The following is a 17,497-nucleotide window of genomic DNA, read 5'->3' as shown; positions in this document are numbered from 1 at the left end:
GATTAATCATGTGGGTGGGTAATCCATTGGTTGAGTGATTAATCATGTGGGTGGGTAATCCATTGGTTGACTGATTAATCCTATGGGTGGGTAATCCATTGGTTGACTGATCCCTTTGAGACATGGCTCAATGAGACAACAGGAGATGGAGCTGCCCCTTAAAGAAGACCTGGAGATTTATTTCTCACCTGCTACCCTCCTGCTATCTCCACCTGAGTGGTTAGAAGATGTGGAGCTCTCTACCCCAAGGAGGAGAAGAGGAAGCAGGGTACACGGGATAGATACATAGAAAAGGTCAAACTGGTGTCATCATCTAAGACACTTGGTATGACTCCAAACGGCTCTAGCTGCAGCCCGTGAGAGCAGTTACCTAGACCTAATCAGACTGAGGCCAGGTTATGTGAAATAGTGGCTCATTCCTGTACTGTATTGATTGCTATCTGTCTCCTGCTTGTCTGTCTGTAACCTACATCCATCCGATGTTTCACTTCGGTAGCTGAGGCTGTGTGCTAGGACTTCTGGCCTGCTCTGAACTCTGGGTCTGTTGTGTCCTGCCAACCAGGACTCAATGAGCCTTTTGCCAACAGCCTCAAGTTCATAATGGGGTCTTCCTTGCTCACGCCCACCCTTGTTGTGATCTTATTCTTGGGTCCTGTTTTATCCCACTGAGCCTCTGTCTCTGACTTAGTTTCTTTCCCAGGGCATCCGTTCCCAATGCAGTGGTCTTGTGCTCACAGCCCAGTCAGTCCCTCTGGCTGGGTCTCAGCTGCTTAGAGCAAAGCTCCCTCATACTTATTGCACGCCTGAGTCTTTGCCTGGCCCTCACTGTCGGCCCCTAGGACCAGCTGCTGGGTTTTCACTTCTAGCCATGGGCGGCCATCCCTACAGAGGATGCACTTTTTCTTGGGGAGTAAAGATGCAGCCGATGACATCCCATCCCCACCTCCTTCTGTTCTGCTCTCCAGCACTTCCTCACAGCCCTGGGGGGTCTCGTGGCTGTGCCGCTCATCCTGGCCAAGGACCTGTGCCTGCAGCATGACCCTTTGACCCAAAGCTACCTCATCAGCACCATTTTCTTCGTCTCGGGCATCTGTACCCTCTTGCAAGTGTTTTTAGGAGTCAGGTAGGTAAAATTGCTCTCCATGAGTTTTGAGTTCTACTCGCTATGGTATCAGTGCTTGGATGCTGCTGGGTGACATGAAGCTTGTTGGAGGGAGGGGTCCATGATGAACCAGGATGCTTGGCTGAAGGGAAGAGAATTACATATCAGCTTAAGGGAAAATGTGTTCTTGGCCGGGCAGTGGTGGCGCACGCCTTTAATCCCAGCACTTGGGAGGCAGAGGCAGGTGGATTTCTGAGTTCAAGGCTAGCCTGGTCTACAGAGTGAGTTCCAGGATAGCCAGGAATACACAGAGAAACCCTGTCTCGAAAAACCAAAAAAAAAAAAAAAAAAGTGTTCTTTATTAGCTTATACAATTAAGCTAAGAGAAAGGCAGAGAACATGATGAACCAGGGTTCTCTTTCTCCCTCTTCCCCTCCTTCTCTCCCTCCCCCCTCTCTGTGTGTGTGTTTATGTGCAGGCATGTTCATTTGAATCTACATGTATGTTCTGGTGCATGTGCATGTATGTCTGAATGTGAGGAGGCCCAGGCACATCTTCAAGTATTGTTCCTCAGTAGTCATTTACTTTATGTTTTGAGACAGGGTCTCTTAGTGGCCTGGATCCCTTCAAGTAGGCTAGGCTGGCCGGCCATCAAGCCCTGCCTACCTCCCAGTGCTGGGATTACAAGTGTGCCCCACTGCATCTAGATCTTTCATGGATGGGGAGGCCGAATTCAGTTTTTTTTTTTTCTTTTTCGAGACAGGGTTTCTCTGTGTAGTCCTGGCTGTCCTGGAACTCACTCTGTAGACCAGGCTGGCCTTGAACTCAGAAATCCGCCTGCCTCTGCCTCCCAAGTGCTGGGATTAAAGGCTCGAATTCAGGTTTTAATGCTTGTGTAAGAAACACACCATGGATTGAGCCTTCTCCTTAGCCCCATCTTTCCTTCCGCTCAGTCCTGCCCCTAATATTTGTGAGGCTCTTGATAAGAATAAACCAGTGAAGATTCAGACTCCATGGGCAATGCCAGAAAGTTATAAAGTTATAAGCTGACAAATCCAGAACTGAACCAGGAATTCATCACCCTGCCTGGTGGGCCAGAGTTGAGCTCAGTGTGGAACCTGGAGAGCTGGGGGCACAGAGATATTGGAGGAATAAGGAGATGGACAATCTGGGAGAAAAAGAGCAAATTTTCCCAACCTCCATTGTCTTTTTGTTTTGTTTTGATTTTTCCAAAGATGGCTTGGTACCTTCCCATACTGGTGAGGGACAGTATCTTTGCTCCATCTGCTGATATATTGCCGAGATTTTCCTGGATACATCCTTACAGATACCCTCTGGCTGACTAACTATCCAAACATCCATCAACCCAGTCAAGTTGCTATATTAAATTAAATTACTAGAAGTCCCTAAGGTCCGAGGAACTTTATAAGAGGGGCAAGGAAGTATGTGGGAGCTGGAAGATACGAGGAGCTGTGAAGTGGCATTGTCTTGACTCAACACAACCATTACGATCACGAACGTGCAATAATGGTTGTTTCCTGAACCATTCACACAAGAGCGGCTCTGTCTCCAACAGCAGCAGAAGGCAGAGGGGCTCGCAGGGCCTTATCCTTTAGTGATGAACTATTGGTGATTGATTGGTTGGTGCTGGGAAGAGGGTAGCCATTGTCTTCAACTGTATATCCACTAAAGAGTCCACCATACTCCAGTGGATAGCTCCAGACACAGACAACCCTGGTTAAGCTCAGTGGCTCACAATGCAAAATAAAGAGTTGAATGTGAAACATTTGGCAGAAAGTGCAGGGGTCTGGACTCTGACACTGCGGAGGGCAGGGGCTGCAGGTCACTGCCTAGGAGTTTCTCTCTGAGGAACCTCTTGACCCTCTGCTCACCTCCTTCAGTCAAACATGTTTGTGTCCAATGCTTCCTGCCTTTGATATTTTCTTAGCTCCTAGTCCTGAGACGAGATAGCCAATTTTTTTTTTTAATAGCCTGAGCTGTTAGAGTTTTGGGTGTCATCTTTAAGAAAAAGCACAGAAAATTATGAATACCAAGTTATATAGAAATGAGAACATTTATAGAGGAAATGTAATCGGTATTGACAAATCACAAATTTTCTTATCTTTTCTTATTTATTTATTCATTTATTTACTTTTGTTTTTACTAGATAGAGTTTCTCTATGTAACAGCCCTGGCTGTCCTGGAACTCACTCTGTAGACCAGGCTGGCTTCAAACTCAGAGAGATCCACCTGCCTCTGCCTCCTGACCTCCTGAGTTCTGGGATTAAAGACATGAGCCACCACATTCTGTGAGTGTGTGTGTTTATGTGTGTGTTTATGTGTGTGTATGTGTATACAGGCATGTGTGTCCATGAGCACACATTCACAAGCTAGAAGAGGATGCTAATATCTCTTTCTGAATCTGAAGCTCACCATTTTGGCTAGGATCACTGACTGATGACAAAGTTCCCAGGATCTGTCTATTTTTGTCCCCTCATTTCTGGGCTACAAGCTCATGTGACCATCTCTGGCTTTTTTAATTTTTTTAAATCAGACCTTGATGTCTCTTGCTTTCAGAGCAGTCCTTCCTATTCATTGAGCCATTTCCCAGCCCCAAACTACATTTTTAAAAAGCAGATAAACATCACAAGTAGCAAACATTACCAAATATAGTATCACTTTTAAATTATTACTTAGCTGACAGTTGCCTGTGCTACTCCTCGTGTGTCCTGTGGTTTTATATCCTGCACAGCTCTTCATTCTGTAGTAAGAAGGAAAGATAATCAGCGGCCATCTGGGAGACACAGCTTCAGAGTTATTTGCTGTCACTACTGGCCAGACCCCATTCTGCCTTCATACACGGATTTGCACCCTACAAACAGAAGAATTCTGATGAACTCTACTGTACCTTATAAAAGCTTTTAGCATTCCAGTGACGAGATCATAGGCCAGGGTGCTTACCTGCTATGCAATCTCCGCACCTACAAGAAAACGAATCTTAAAGATGTTGGTGCAAGCTGGGTGTGGTGGCCCACACCTATAAACCCAGCATTCAGGAGGCTGAGACAGGAGGATTGCAGCAACCTCATGGGTAGCCTGGACTGCATAATGAGTTCTAGGCTAGCGAGAGCTACACCGGGAGACTCTGATTCAAAACTGTTAAATGGAGGTAAACAAGCAAACAAAGTCTGCCTGGGTTACAGTTGTGCCTGCTTCCTGGGATAGAAAGAGTCCAGCTTGTATATTCCATCAATGATAGCCATGTTTTCTCTGATGATTCTTCGTATTTAATTATCATCAATGTTTGCACAGATAGCTTTAGGTCCACTCATTCCCAATCCTGTTTCCCAGCTACCCCTTTCTTCATCCCCATGTCAGGGCTGTGGACTAGAGGATACCGTGACCTCCCAATGCCACACCCTGGGTCCTAGACCTTTGTGTCCTGACCTTGAGTGAGTTCGTACTGTGGCAGTGGGGCTATTTCTGGAAAACATGATGACACTACAAATAAACTATACATTAACTACACACCGGTGTCTTACTGACCTCAAGCCTCATAAATACATGCCAGTTCATTCTAACAAAATCTATCCCAACTCGGCTTCCCCTTAGCAAAAGCCTCAAGTTCTCGCTGCCTTGGAATGCTGATGCAACACTGCGGTATAGATAGATTGCATAGCTCATGGCTGGCACCATTTGCTTTGCAAATTTTGTAACGGTACGGGTACATCATTAGTGAACGTTATCACTAGGGTTTTAGAAATTAATTTATTCTTTGGCAGTTCTGTACACAGCAGACTCTGGTCAGTTCTCCTCCCACCTTCTCTCTGCCCACCCTGTCCCTCTCCTCTTACCAAGTCCCCATCCTATTTTAATGTCTTTTTGGTTTGGTTTGGTTTTACTTTTTGACCCACTGGGCTTAAACACAACTGCCTTCTTGGGCGTGAGTGTCAAGCATGGATAGTTACTCACCAGAGGCTACATCTGGAGCCCCCTCCTCATCTATGACTGGATGCTTAGAGGCTCTTGTGCAGACCCCACACCGGCAATTGTAGTCATGAGTTGATGAAGGCCTTGTCTTGCCTTTGAGTCAAGACCCTTCCCAGCCTTCCTCCCATCCTCAACAAGTCACTCCCAGCCGCCGGAGTCATCCCAAGTTCCTGCTTTCTCTGAGAGGATGAGAGAACTGAGCCTATATCTTCACAGTGCAGTGAAGATGAGTGATATCTCCAAGTCCCCCTAACACAAAGCCCAGACTAGAACTCAGGCTGCAAGTGTCCATACTTGAGGCTCTTCCACAACTAAAATGAATAGTGTTTCAGGGTTGGAGTGAGTTACCCTTTGTTGGGGTTCAGGAATCATCACTCAAACCAAACACACACCATCTCAGTTAAGCAAGAATAGTTTTTTGAATGCACACCACAATACTGGACATCCAGGACGGCAAAAAGGACTGTGGTCCTACTCTGCTCTCAGAGTCGATTTTTTTTTTTATAGGAAAGACCAGGTTCAAAAGTTTAAAGGGCAAGGAGGGAAGCAGTTGGCTTACTAAGCAAAGTATTATCAGCTAACCTTTAAGCCGATTGGTCCTGAGTAAAGTAAGGGTGGTGGATGGGTGGTGAACAGGGAAATTTCAGAACATCGAGATAACAGAGCATAAATATTATAAGCATAACTTTTTGGCTTGTCAGTAGCATTCTTCAGTGTCAGCCACACAAACCAGAGCGAGGTGCAGGAAGAGCTGCCCAGTGGTTAGCTCTGACTCAAAGATATTTTAGACATAACAGTTCATATTGACCTTTGATTTGGTAGATCCTATGTAAAGCTTTGTGGAATTTCTTAAGATTAGCAAACCTCATACATAACATTCAGGACATACAGAACAAAGCAGAGTATATGGTCAGCATGTTCTTGAACCAAGTCACTTCTGTGTCAATGCCTGGCAGGCATGTTATAGCAACAATAGGAAATAGCTGGCAGGCATGGAGCAAAATGGCTACAGCTATTCCGGGGGTGGGGTGTCAGACCATAACACCCCTTTCTGTCTTCTCTCTTCTGTCAGCATCTCTGTGAGTTAGGATTTCTCCCAAAGTACAAAGAAGAATCAAAAAACCCACAAAGCTGTAGTCTACAATTCAGTCCCCTAGAATCCAGACCCCTGCCCTTTCCATGATTGGCCCTGGGACCAAGAAGGTGCAGCAGCCACAGATCAGAGAGCTGATGTCCCCTGGCTGGATAGGAGCCCCCTCCCACCCTGCCCCATGGAAAGTTACAAACACAAGGCCTTTGTGATCAGAGCAGCCCACTCCCCAGACATCTGATGCTATTAATTTTTAAGGTTACTTTGTATCTGTGCCTCTTTTTAATATCTCTGGCATACATGCACATACTGTATTTTGCTACTTTTTACCCCAACTACCCTTTCTGGTTCCCCCTGTCACTCTTCCTGATTCACTTGCTATTCCCAGTCAGTCACCCTCTTTTCCTCTTTCTTTCTTTCTCCATTTATTTATTTATTTATTTATTTATTTATTTATTTATTTATTTGGTGACCCAGCTAGTTTCATTAGGGTTGCCTAGAGAAGCACGGGTGAGAGGTTATGTACAGCAGCACCGCACCTTACCAGAGGCTACACCACTGAAGGAAATGTGTCCCTCTCCCCCAGCAACTATTAGCATCGATAACTCCTGCAGGAGGGGCTGGAGCTTTGAGGTCCCACCCCATCCATAGCAGAATAACAGTGTTGTGCAGGCAACAGTCGCATCAGTGAGTTCACGGGTACCACGGCTGCGACATATCTAGAAGACAGCGTGCCCCAACGCTCCCCTCTGTTCTTCACCTCTGACACTCTTTCTGCCCCTCCCTCCAGGCTGTCCCCTGATCCTTGGGGTAAGTGATGTAGGTGTTCCATTTTGGGCTGAATACTCCAACAGTTTCTTATTCTCTGCCTTTGGGCCAGTGACACGGCTCAGCCAGTCACTCGCATGCACTGCGAGAAGCTTCTCTGACAAACACTCAGAGCATTCTTAGTCATGGGCGTAAATATAAATGTTTAGCAAGCAGTGTGATAGGCACACTGCATGCATGTGACGCTCTGAGTTACAATCGTGGAAGAGCCTGAGGCCCAGATTCTAGTCCTAGCTTTGAGCTGTGGGAACATGGAACATAACTTTCGCTACCTTGGATTTTCTTTTTTTGTACAATGAGATAATGATTTGCTAATATACACAAAGTCTCTTTCGTTTCTGGTATTAGGACAATAAAGGATTTCAGCTGACTGGAGTGTACCTGTTAGCTTAGCCTTCCAGGTGTTCTTTAAACAAGTTAGTCAGGAGTCAGGGTTCAAGGAATTCAAGGAATTTACACTCTAGGGAAATGAAATTATGGAAGTGGATCATGCTGATATCAACAGACTATGAGGGAGTAGACAGAAAGCTTGAGCTTGGTCCCACCCGTGGAAATGGACTTCCCATCACGTCCTAATGAGTAACTGCCGGGAATGGAATTGCAGGTTATTGTAATGAGGCCCACATAGATGTGGTTAATCTGCCAGCCAGTAGATAATGCAGCTCTTGTCTACACATGACCCGAAGATGCTGGTGTTGCAGTAAGAGTTCAGAAAACCAAGTGTCTTAGTCAGGGATTCTATTCCTGCACAAACATCATGACCAAGAAGCAAGTTGGGGAGGAAAGGGTTTATTCAGCTTACACTTCTACACTGCTGTTCATCACCAAAGGAAGTCAGGACTGGAACTCAAGCAGGGCAGGAAGCAGGAGCTGATGCAGAGGCTGTGGAGGAGTGCTGCTTACTGGCTTGCTTCCCCCCAACCCCCACCCCCCCGCCTTGCTCAGCTTGCTTTCTTATAGAAACCAGGACTAACAGTTCAGGGATGGCACCACACACAATGGGTCCTCCCACCCTTGATCACTAATTGAGAAAATGTCTTACAGCTGGATCTCATGGAGGCATTTCCTCAAGGGAGGCTTCTTTCTCTGCAATAACTCCAGATTGTATCAAGATGACACACAAAACCAGCCAGTACACCAAGTCAAACCTAGTTAAGTTAATGGCAAATGAATTCCTGGGGAGGATGGGACACCCATTGTACCTGGCCCCTGAGCAGTGAAGGCCTGTCCCAGTGTAGGGCACAGCTGTAGCCCTCAAAGGTACTCGAAGCTTCTGTGACATGACTCTGGGGGCTCTCCTGTGTACTCCCTGACTTACTGCTTACTTCTGAAACCCACTGAGGTTGTAAAATGATACAAAACCATTTATTTCAAACAGGACACCAAGTTTACTGGGTAATCTCTAGAGGAAATAAAAGACCGGTGTGTAGCTTCGGATTTAACTGTCTCTGGCATTAATTGTAATTTTAACTAGGGAGTTTTTTTCTGAAGAGGTAGAATGCTAATAAGGTGTGTCTAGATCCAAAGAATGTGGAAGGAGAAGGTCAGTGGCTATATCTGAGTTGTGTGTATTTTGGTGATTTTAATTCACTCTTAGTAGTTTTTCATTATCTGTCATCTATTTGCTTTCAAAGTACATGAGATACTTTATGCCGAGGGAAGATAATCATTGCTTTGTTTGTTTTGTTGTTTGTTTGTTTGGGTTCTGGTTTTTGTTTGTTTGAGTTCCAGTTTTTGTTTATGTGTTTTTGTTTTTTCAAGACAGGGTTTCTCTATGTAGCCCTGGCTGTCCTGGAACTTGCTCTGTGGACCAGGCTGGCCTCGAACTCACAGAGGTCACCTGCATCACCTGCAGGTGCTGGGATTAAAGGCCTGTGACACCACCGCCCAGCTTACTACTTCCATTTTCTCAGACTAACATCAGAGCATGTTATGTAAGCCTGCCCCCTCTCACCTACGCTTGAGAGCAAGTATGTACTTGAGAGCCACAACCGCTGGTTGCTGCTTGGCGTCCATGAAGCCTGGGAGCTCTGGTTTGAGGGTCTGACCCGAGATTCTTTTGTGACTACACCTGCTGTTCACCTTGTCTCTTATGAGTATCATGGAAGCTCACCAGTAGACAAGGAACAGGGGGAGGCATCCTTGCCTTTAGGACAGAGCAGCAGGGACGGGGGGGTGGGGGGGCAGAGCACCACCCACTGCAAACACGGATTACTAAGCACTTAGAGTGACAAGTGATGGTGTATGTTGTTTGTTTTTTTTAAGAGAGGCCCCACGATAATCCCCAGGCAGGCCTGGAGCCCCAGTCCTCCTGCCCCAGCTCCTAGTCGAGGATTACTTGAATGCAGCACCAAGGCCAATTGATGTGCCAATAGGATTCTTTACGCTTTGATTTTCTTTCTCAACCCATTACCCTACCATACACAAGCATACTTTCTATGTCCCTGCCTTCACATCTGCCCAACAGAGAAGAGTCTTCAGTGTTTGCACCATAGTGATATTCGGAGCTGGCTCACATAGTGAATGTCCTGCCCAGCCTTTTGTTTTAAATATACTTAACTTACAGTGTACTTGTTTCTTAGTAATAACTCTTAGCTTATTGCTTAGGTCTCTTCTTAAAACTCCCATTCCCATGACATAGTCTGTCAGCTTCATTCTTCTCAGTCTTCTGGAACTCTCTGATACACCCTGCGATGGTTTCTGTTGCTCGTCTGTTATCCCTGACCCTCTCCAGGAAGTCTGCTTTATGTCAGTTTTCTGTTGGATCTTGTTTCCATGCTTTCTCTTCCTTCTGATATATAACCCAGTAGCACCTCGGGAGATAGTGTGTGGAAAGTAAACTTTGTAAAAAGACCGTGGTTCTATTCTCACCCTCGATTGATACTTAGGCTGGGTATAGAAATTTTGGTGAGAAGTACTTTTCTCTCAGACTATTGAAACATTACCTTATCTTCTAGAATGTCACATGATTTTAAGAATTCCAAAGTGTTGGCTCACACCCCTCCACTCCCACCCTAGGAACCTGGAAGGACCTTCAACTCTGAGATTCTGTAGGCTTTGTGACTTTGTTTATAACTTTAGACTTGTTAATTTCCACCTAGAATTCCTGCTTCAAGTTTATTTTCATCCGTTGTACTTTATATTAAAAAATATGTTTCTACATATAAATACTGGCCTTTTAGTTCCTCTGAATTTCTTTCAGAAACATTTATTATTTAGGTATTGAATTTCTGTAGGCTAAAGCTCTATTTTTTTTAACTTTTATTTTTTATTTATATGCCTACGAATTTTTGGTATTTGGAGGGGAATTTACAACTTTATTTTTAAAGTCTTTTTTAGATTCATTTTTCCAATATTGTTTCAAGAGCTATTTTTGTTCTCTGAATACAATATTTCTTTTTTATTCATGTTCTTTTTGATTTGTGATTGCAAAGCCTTTTAGCTATGAGAATATTTTCTTTCTTTCTTTTTTTTTTTAAAGAAAGGGAACTTGTTCAAAAGCCAAGGATGACCTTGAACTCCTGAGGAATAATATTTAAACATTTTTTTTAAAGTTAATTTTATCTGGCTCTTTCTCCTTTGTATTTTCTTAGTTGTCTGATGATCCTTGTGTACCTACTCATATTTAGAACTACTGTTCTACGAGGCTGACCAGAAGTTTAGAACCTGAAGTCTTTCCTTGACCTTCACTGTAGCCCAACATGCAGACATGCTAATCAACCAGCTCCCAGGGCCACAATTCAAATTACCCTTAATTGTAGGCAATTAAGCTGCGCTGGGGCTGGGGAAGTCTGATTCTCAGCACCTCTAGGATTTCCATCTCATGGTGCTGTAATATTCAGATAAAGATCTCATAGTCTCTTTCCTGAAGGGACAGGAGCTGGCCAGCAGAATTCTGGACTCTGGATAGATTATGAGCAGGGGGCATCAGTGTTTCACGTGTACATGCCGACTAGAGGGCCCATGTCAGGATGGTCTCCCTCCAACCCCCACAACCAGTTCTGCCTGCTGTCTGACTGTCCAGAGACGCCGTGCTTTGCTCTTCCCATAAAACAGACCTCAAGTCTTTTTTGGAGTACCACCAAGCCATCCACTGGCACTTAAGGGGTTAAAACCTGTCATGGTTCCAGGTTATCCCTACATTGAGGACTGTCTCTGAGACTTCTCAGAATACTGCTATTTACCTGATCCTGTGTGGGTCCTGTCGCCTGGGGGTGGCAGGCCTGTTACTGTTCACCATGTGTTTCTCTGTTGTTGAAATGTAGCACAATTGTTTCTTGCTCCATTCTCTTTATCCTTGGGACTTATTCTCCTAAAATATATTTTACAGTCAGTTTAGTGATTTCAAGAGGAGGAAATCTTAATCATAAATCAGTGTTTTCCTTTATTAACCAGAAATTCAATTTACATATATTATCTAAATATACACTAAGAATATTAAATTTTGTCTTCATTAATTATCGTAAATATTTTGTGTATCTTTAAACTTAATGAAGACTTTTATACACTAAAGGATTTATGTTTCTAGGGTTAAAAATGAACACTTTTCCCCTAGACGCCGATTTTCTCAGCATTTTTTTTAATTGAACGATCACATATTTCTCAAGAGAGTATGAGTCTGTGCACCTTTGACTTAAGTTCTTTTTGTTGTTGTTGTTGTAATGATAAAATACATTCTATTTTTTAAAATGAGCCCACGTTTCCATGTTTTCTACTTGCCAATACATATTTTATATATTGAAAAATTATAGAAATGAGTGAAGAAAAATTAAAAATAAGACCACTCCGTACTGATCATTGGTCAGGTAATAACCATACGTTACATTTTATGCCATAATCCTCCCAGTTTTTTATGACCGTACTGTAGTAGATACATTATTTGTCCATACTTATTTTTTTCACTTACATTTTATTATTTACTGAGCAGGGGATGGGAAGTTGCCACAGTGGATGTGTAGTGATCAAGAGGACAATCTGTGATCATCAGTTCTTCCTTCCATCATGTGGGTCCAGCTCGGGTGGTCAGGCTGGCGGCTGGTGCCTCTATCTTTCTAGCCCTTACATTGTTATGTATCCCAGGAATTCTCTTTCATAGACGATACTTCTATGTCTTCAACTAGAATCTCAAGGGAGACAAGAAGAAATGGCTACTCATTCCCAATAGGGAACTGACTACTGACCAAAGTATGTATGTATACAACCAAAGTCCAACTTGGCAAATGAATGTTTTGAATGAATGTTTTATTGGGGTTACTTACAGAAATATGGGTAAGTGTTATTTACAGGAGCATAAATGACTCAAAGACAACTGTATCACCAAAGCCCATACTAGCATGGGTGACAGTTCACTAAAGCTGGGCACCTGGAGCACAGTGCAGGCAACTCAACTGGTCTTTGTAGGCAATTCAGTGGATCTCAGCCTCTTCCAACAGATGGGCTTGTTTGAAAGTCTTCTTTGTAGCTTGGCTCATTTGAGCGTGACCCTCACCAGTCTTTACTGTTTATATATGTTTGGGAAGGGAGGATGTGTTCTAGTGTATTTGATCAGTTTCATGGACTTCCTGAAGTTATTTTGAGTTGTGTACTTCCTGTCTTAATGAGATTCCTTGAACTATGTCACCTCCCCTTAGAGCATTCTACTGTTTCTCTTCCCTACAAGCACACTTTCTTAAGTTTCCCTTCAATATGGAAGGCTTTAATTTCAGAAGAAACTACATAAAGTGTGTGTGTGTGGTGTGTGTGTCTGTATGTCTGTATGGTGTATGTACATGTGTTTCCTTGACCACATGTGACTCAAACAGAAGCCAGAGGGAGGTGCCAGGTGTCCCTCTGCTTTGTCCCTTTGAGGCAAGGTCTCTTATTGAAACCGGAGGTGTGTTAATTCACCTAGAGTGGCAGCCAAGAAGTCTTAATGATGTTCCTGTCTCTGTTCCCCTGCACTGCAGGAGTTACAGGATTGTGTGGGACAATCCAGGTTTTTATATGTCTGCTGGAATCCAAACTCCTCCCCTCCTAAGTATGGAGCAAACATTCTTAAAGACTGAGCCACCTCTCAATCCTGTTCCTCCCTGTTTTAAAATTAATAACTTTTTTGCATACTTTATTTGGTTGGGTATGTTTTTCCTCATCATGCTTTCTTTTAAAATGATTTAATTTTAAAATTATTAAATTATTCTAGCTCAAAGACAGCTGCATTTAAATGCATATCATGCTTTCCTTTAAATTATTCTAGCTTTTTTTCATTATTCCAGATTAGTTTTCATAGAATTTTGCTGAGTAAAATAGAACCTGTTGGAATGCTGGTACCATTTGCATTCCCTCAATAGATAGCTGGCAACCTTGTGATGTCGAATTGTTCTTCTAAGGAGGACATTGTGTGTCTGTCTCATCTATGCAAACCATCATTCATCTTCCACTAGAGTTTTACTCTTTTAAAAGATAATCCAAAGTCATGTAGGAGTGTGCCTTCTCCTGTATTTTGTGGGCACTTACACTGTTTTGCTTGCTTCATACAGAAAAGTCTTCTCTAAGTCTTCAGACCAAGGAGTCCTTTACTTTCTTTCTGTAAGATTCTGCACAGGCCAAAGTCACAGACTGAGTGAGACACACTGAGTCACAGTGACGACATATCGACACTGTGTTCCTTGCTCCTCCAGTCTGGAACACTTGGATGCTGACAGTTACTTCCCATTGAAACTTTCAGTTTCAGTTTTGGAAATGGGTTCTGAGCCGTATTTGGGATGCTTAGCTGCTTTCTGCTAGCTTCCACGCCAGAAGCTGGCAGTCTCCTGTTCTGTTTATTTATCATTCTACGGTAAAGTCATTGAGCTTATAGTTACTGGGACACTGTGATTAGGCATATATTCCCTTCATCTTTTATATTTAAAAATTACACTTACTTATCAGAGGGGGTATAGAATACATCATGGACAACGTACATGAGACAGTTATTTCCTTCTACCATGTAGGTCCCAGGGGTATGATTCAGGTCATCAGGCTTGGCCACTGGTGCCCTTACTCACTGTATCATCTTGATGGTCCCAGGTCTCCTTTCTTCATCATGGACAGCTTCCAGTATTCTCATCTTCTCAATGTACTTGAAACTTCTTATTAAATGACAGAGAATAGCTCAGAATTCTAAAAGTCTCAGCAGGACCCCCTTCTCCTTTTGTCTCATGAGCTGAGACTCTCAACTCTGAAGGATACAGATGTGTCGGACCCTTGACTGCTGCATCAGCATCATCTGGAATCTCATCACAGCTTCTTGGATCCTCCCATAGATGGGCTGGAAGGTCAGGGCCTCATCAGGTCTGGAGGTTTTAACAGAACTGTCCATGATAGGTACATTAGTGATAGGAAATCAAGAGAGACTGGCGGAGAGAGGGAGGGAGGAAGATGATGACCTCTTGGTCTATGTCTCGTGGAGGTGTATCTTGCACTTAGGATAGATCATCAATGAACTCACCTATGAAGTTCTGGTTTGGAGACTCACACGCGCATCAGATGACCAGGACATCCTTATCAATGATGTAGTCACATCTGAACTTTGGTTTTTGTTTTAAGATGCTGCTCTAGGTGTTTGCATTTTTCTGCATTCCTTGGGTCTATTAACAAAATGTGGAAGAGACGTATTTGACATGTTTAACCATGCTCTAGGTCACTTCAAGAGCAGCTTATCTTCTTCATCACCTCAGCTCTCCTCGACTGTTCCTACCTTTGAGAAGAGCAGAGCCTGCCCTGCATGTTATCACAAATGCTTGCGTTTCATTTCCTAATACTTTCTCTCTTTGGAACGGAAATAAGGAAAAACCCCTCAGACCAATGTGAGCAGGAAGGACACCCTAGGTCTGCTATGTGGCTCACTGTAGGTGAGGTGGGGATTCAGCCAAATCCCAAACACTAGGATACAGCCAAATACCAGGCCTTGGGCCGACCAGAGACCTGATTGGTTCCTCTTTCATGTGAAGATAACAGTCATGATGACGCATGTGCTGTACAGTTGACCCAATTTCCTCTGCACCACTTGAAGCAAGTCTAAGACTTAGTCCTGTTGTATGGAAGAGGAAACCTATGTATGGACAGTGAATGAGATTGGCTCAGGACCCCCAAGACCAACTTCTCAGCACAAAGGAGATTTATTTGCCCCAGAGGGACAAAGGGCAGAGATAAGAGACAAAGACAAAAGGAGACAGAGGAAGAGGGAGAAGAAGGAAACAAGTCAGAGGGGAAGGGGCATTTGTCCCGGGAGGGGGACAAAGGACTGACCGGATAGAGAGGAGACAGATGGGCCCCATAGAAAAATGGTGGTTTATAAAGGTAAAGGGGAAACCAATTTTAACTGGGCATGTTAATTGGGTGAACCAAAGGGGGCTTTTGATTGCTGGACTTTAATACTTTGATAGCTGGACCTTGTTAGTCTGCCTCAAGAGAAGAAAGTGGCCAAATAAAAGAATAGACCTTGGTGGCTAGCTTTAGGAATGTGATCTAACGATTTTTAGCATTCAGAGGGAATGGAGAAGGGCAAGGCCTGGCAGATCTGTGTTTGCTGTGCTTGGGCTGGCCAGAGTCCCTTCAATCACAAAGAGATGAAACGAGTCAGTTGTTTTCCATTGAATCTTGTTTACTAAGTGGCATAGTCTGCTCTGCTGCCATAGCAAAATACCACAGGCTGACTAAACACTTGTCAGCATAGAACTCAAAGGAAATAAGAGAATTCACTCTTGAGCCAAACAGTCAATCATCCATTGTCCAGGAATGTGGATTTTGGTTGCTCACAGTAACGCTGTAATGTGGGAATGTTTTTATAGTTACTCACCCAAAGAAAGTTATAAGTCAAGGTGTTTTCAAAAGCACTGGTGGAAACAGTGGGTAGGCAGGGTGGAGAAAGGCAAGGAAGTCTCTGCCATAAGCTTCAGAGCCTGTTCAATGACATTCTTGGCTTTCGGGTTGGTGACAATGGGCACTCCGATAAATTGATACATTCCCTGAAGTTCTACCTGACAGTCACAAGAATGTTGAGTGAGACACAGGGGTGAGTGATGAATGGCTGGCTATTAAGTAATTTAACGATAGCCCAAGATAATTTCTATCTGAACATACTACTTCCCGTCAGGAAGGTTGTGGTTTTAAACTTTATTATTGTTATTGTTGTTGTTGACTGGGGAATACGGGTAAAGGTCAGAGGACAGCTTTGTGGAACCACTTCTCTCCTTCCACCTTTATGTGTGTTCCAGGAACCAGGCTTGCAACATTGGGCAGCCAGTGCCTCTTCCTGCTGAGCTATCTCCTCAGCCCTGACAATTAGGAAGTTTTAACCAGTCAGTCAGTGTTATAGAATCATAGCGTGCCTTTTTGTTTTTTTCCTTCCTGAGTAGTTCTGTTCACCCAACAGAACTGTGTTTTTCTTGTGGTTCTGGGTTGGAGATCTGACATCTCATGGTTCATCTCTGGTGAGAGCCAGCTTCTGGCTTCCAGGCAACCGCCTTCCTGCTGGGTCCCCATGTAGTAGAAGCTCTCATCTTGTTTTTTTCTCTTCATAAACATACTAATCTTCTCTTGGGGGGAGGCCTTATCTGCATGACTTCATTTAAACCCAAGTCCTTCCCAGAGGCCTCCTCTTCTAATAAATACCATCAGATTGAGGCCAAGGAAGAAACAAATTTAAGTTAGAGAGAGTACCAACTTTTGGTCTACACAGTAAATCATATCAGCTTCCACAGGAACAAGTAGCTGGGAAATGAGAGTCAGTGCTCAGACCCCGAAATCAGTGTAACTAGTTGTAGTTATCCTTTTGCTTCATGACGGTCTGCTATCAATAAGGGCTGGTACTTGTTTGTGATTTTTTTCCTCTCAAGGGGCTGAGGCTCTCAAAAGAGGAATCAGGAGTGGAAGAAACAAGTCTTAAGAATGAATATTTCTCTTGCAGAGGTCCTAAGTTCAGTTCCCAGCATGTCAGTTGTCACGATTGCCTGAAACTCCAGTTCTAGGACACCTGACACCCTTTTCCGGCCTCCATGGGTGCCGCCCTTATGTACATAGGCACACATACATACACAGTTTTTAAAGGAATCAGACATACAAATAAAGAATTACAGGCACTGTAGCAAGCATAATACTGTTGTATTTTAAGGGGCGCGGTAGCGAGAAAAATACGTAGATGACTTTGCTTAGGAAGTTACAGAGCATCTGACACTTGAAGAATGGTGTGGGCTGGGGAGGTAGATCAGCTGATGAAGTGCTTGTATGGCATTCTGGGGGCCCTAGGTTCAATCAATCCTTAGGTGCGTACCTGTAACTCCAACACTGAAAAAGTAGAGGCAGGGGGATCAGTAGTTCAAGGTCGTCCTCTGCTACACAGTTGAGGTTGGAATGAGGAGGGGCCATTGAGGACAGAAGCACACTTGTATTCATGTTTTCAACATGATGGATGCCATGTCAGGATACTGGCTACTCAGGTTCACAGACCACCACCTCAGCCTCCTGGATGC

The 17,497-nt window shown here is 43.9% G+C and overlaps 1 protein-coding gene across 1 annotated transcript in view; it reads left to right on the top strand.

Annotated features, from left to right (window-relative positions):
- Positions 1-17,497, top strand: part of LOC114622089 (solute carrier family 23 member 2-like) — a 44,994-nt gene that overhangs the window by 8,615 nt on the left and 18,882 nt on the right. The window contains exon 3 of the mRNA XM_028768447.1: positions 966-1,123. Within this exon, the coding sequence (XP_028624280.1) occupies positions 966-1,123 (158 nt within the window). The remainder of the gene's footprint in view (positions 1-965; positions 1,124-17,497) is intronic.

Source organism: Grammomys surdaster, unplaced genomic scaffold (genome assembly GCF_004785775.1).
Source record: "Grammomys surdaster isolate TR1022 unplaced genomic scaffold, NIH_TR_1.0 186, whole genome shotgun sequence".
Lineage (NCBI taxonomy): Eukaryota > Metazoa > Chordata > Mammalia > Rodentia > Muridae > Grammomys > Grammomys surdaster.
This window is presented reverse-complemented; position numbering and strand designations above follow the sequence as displayed.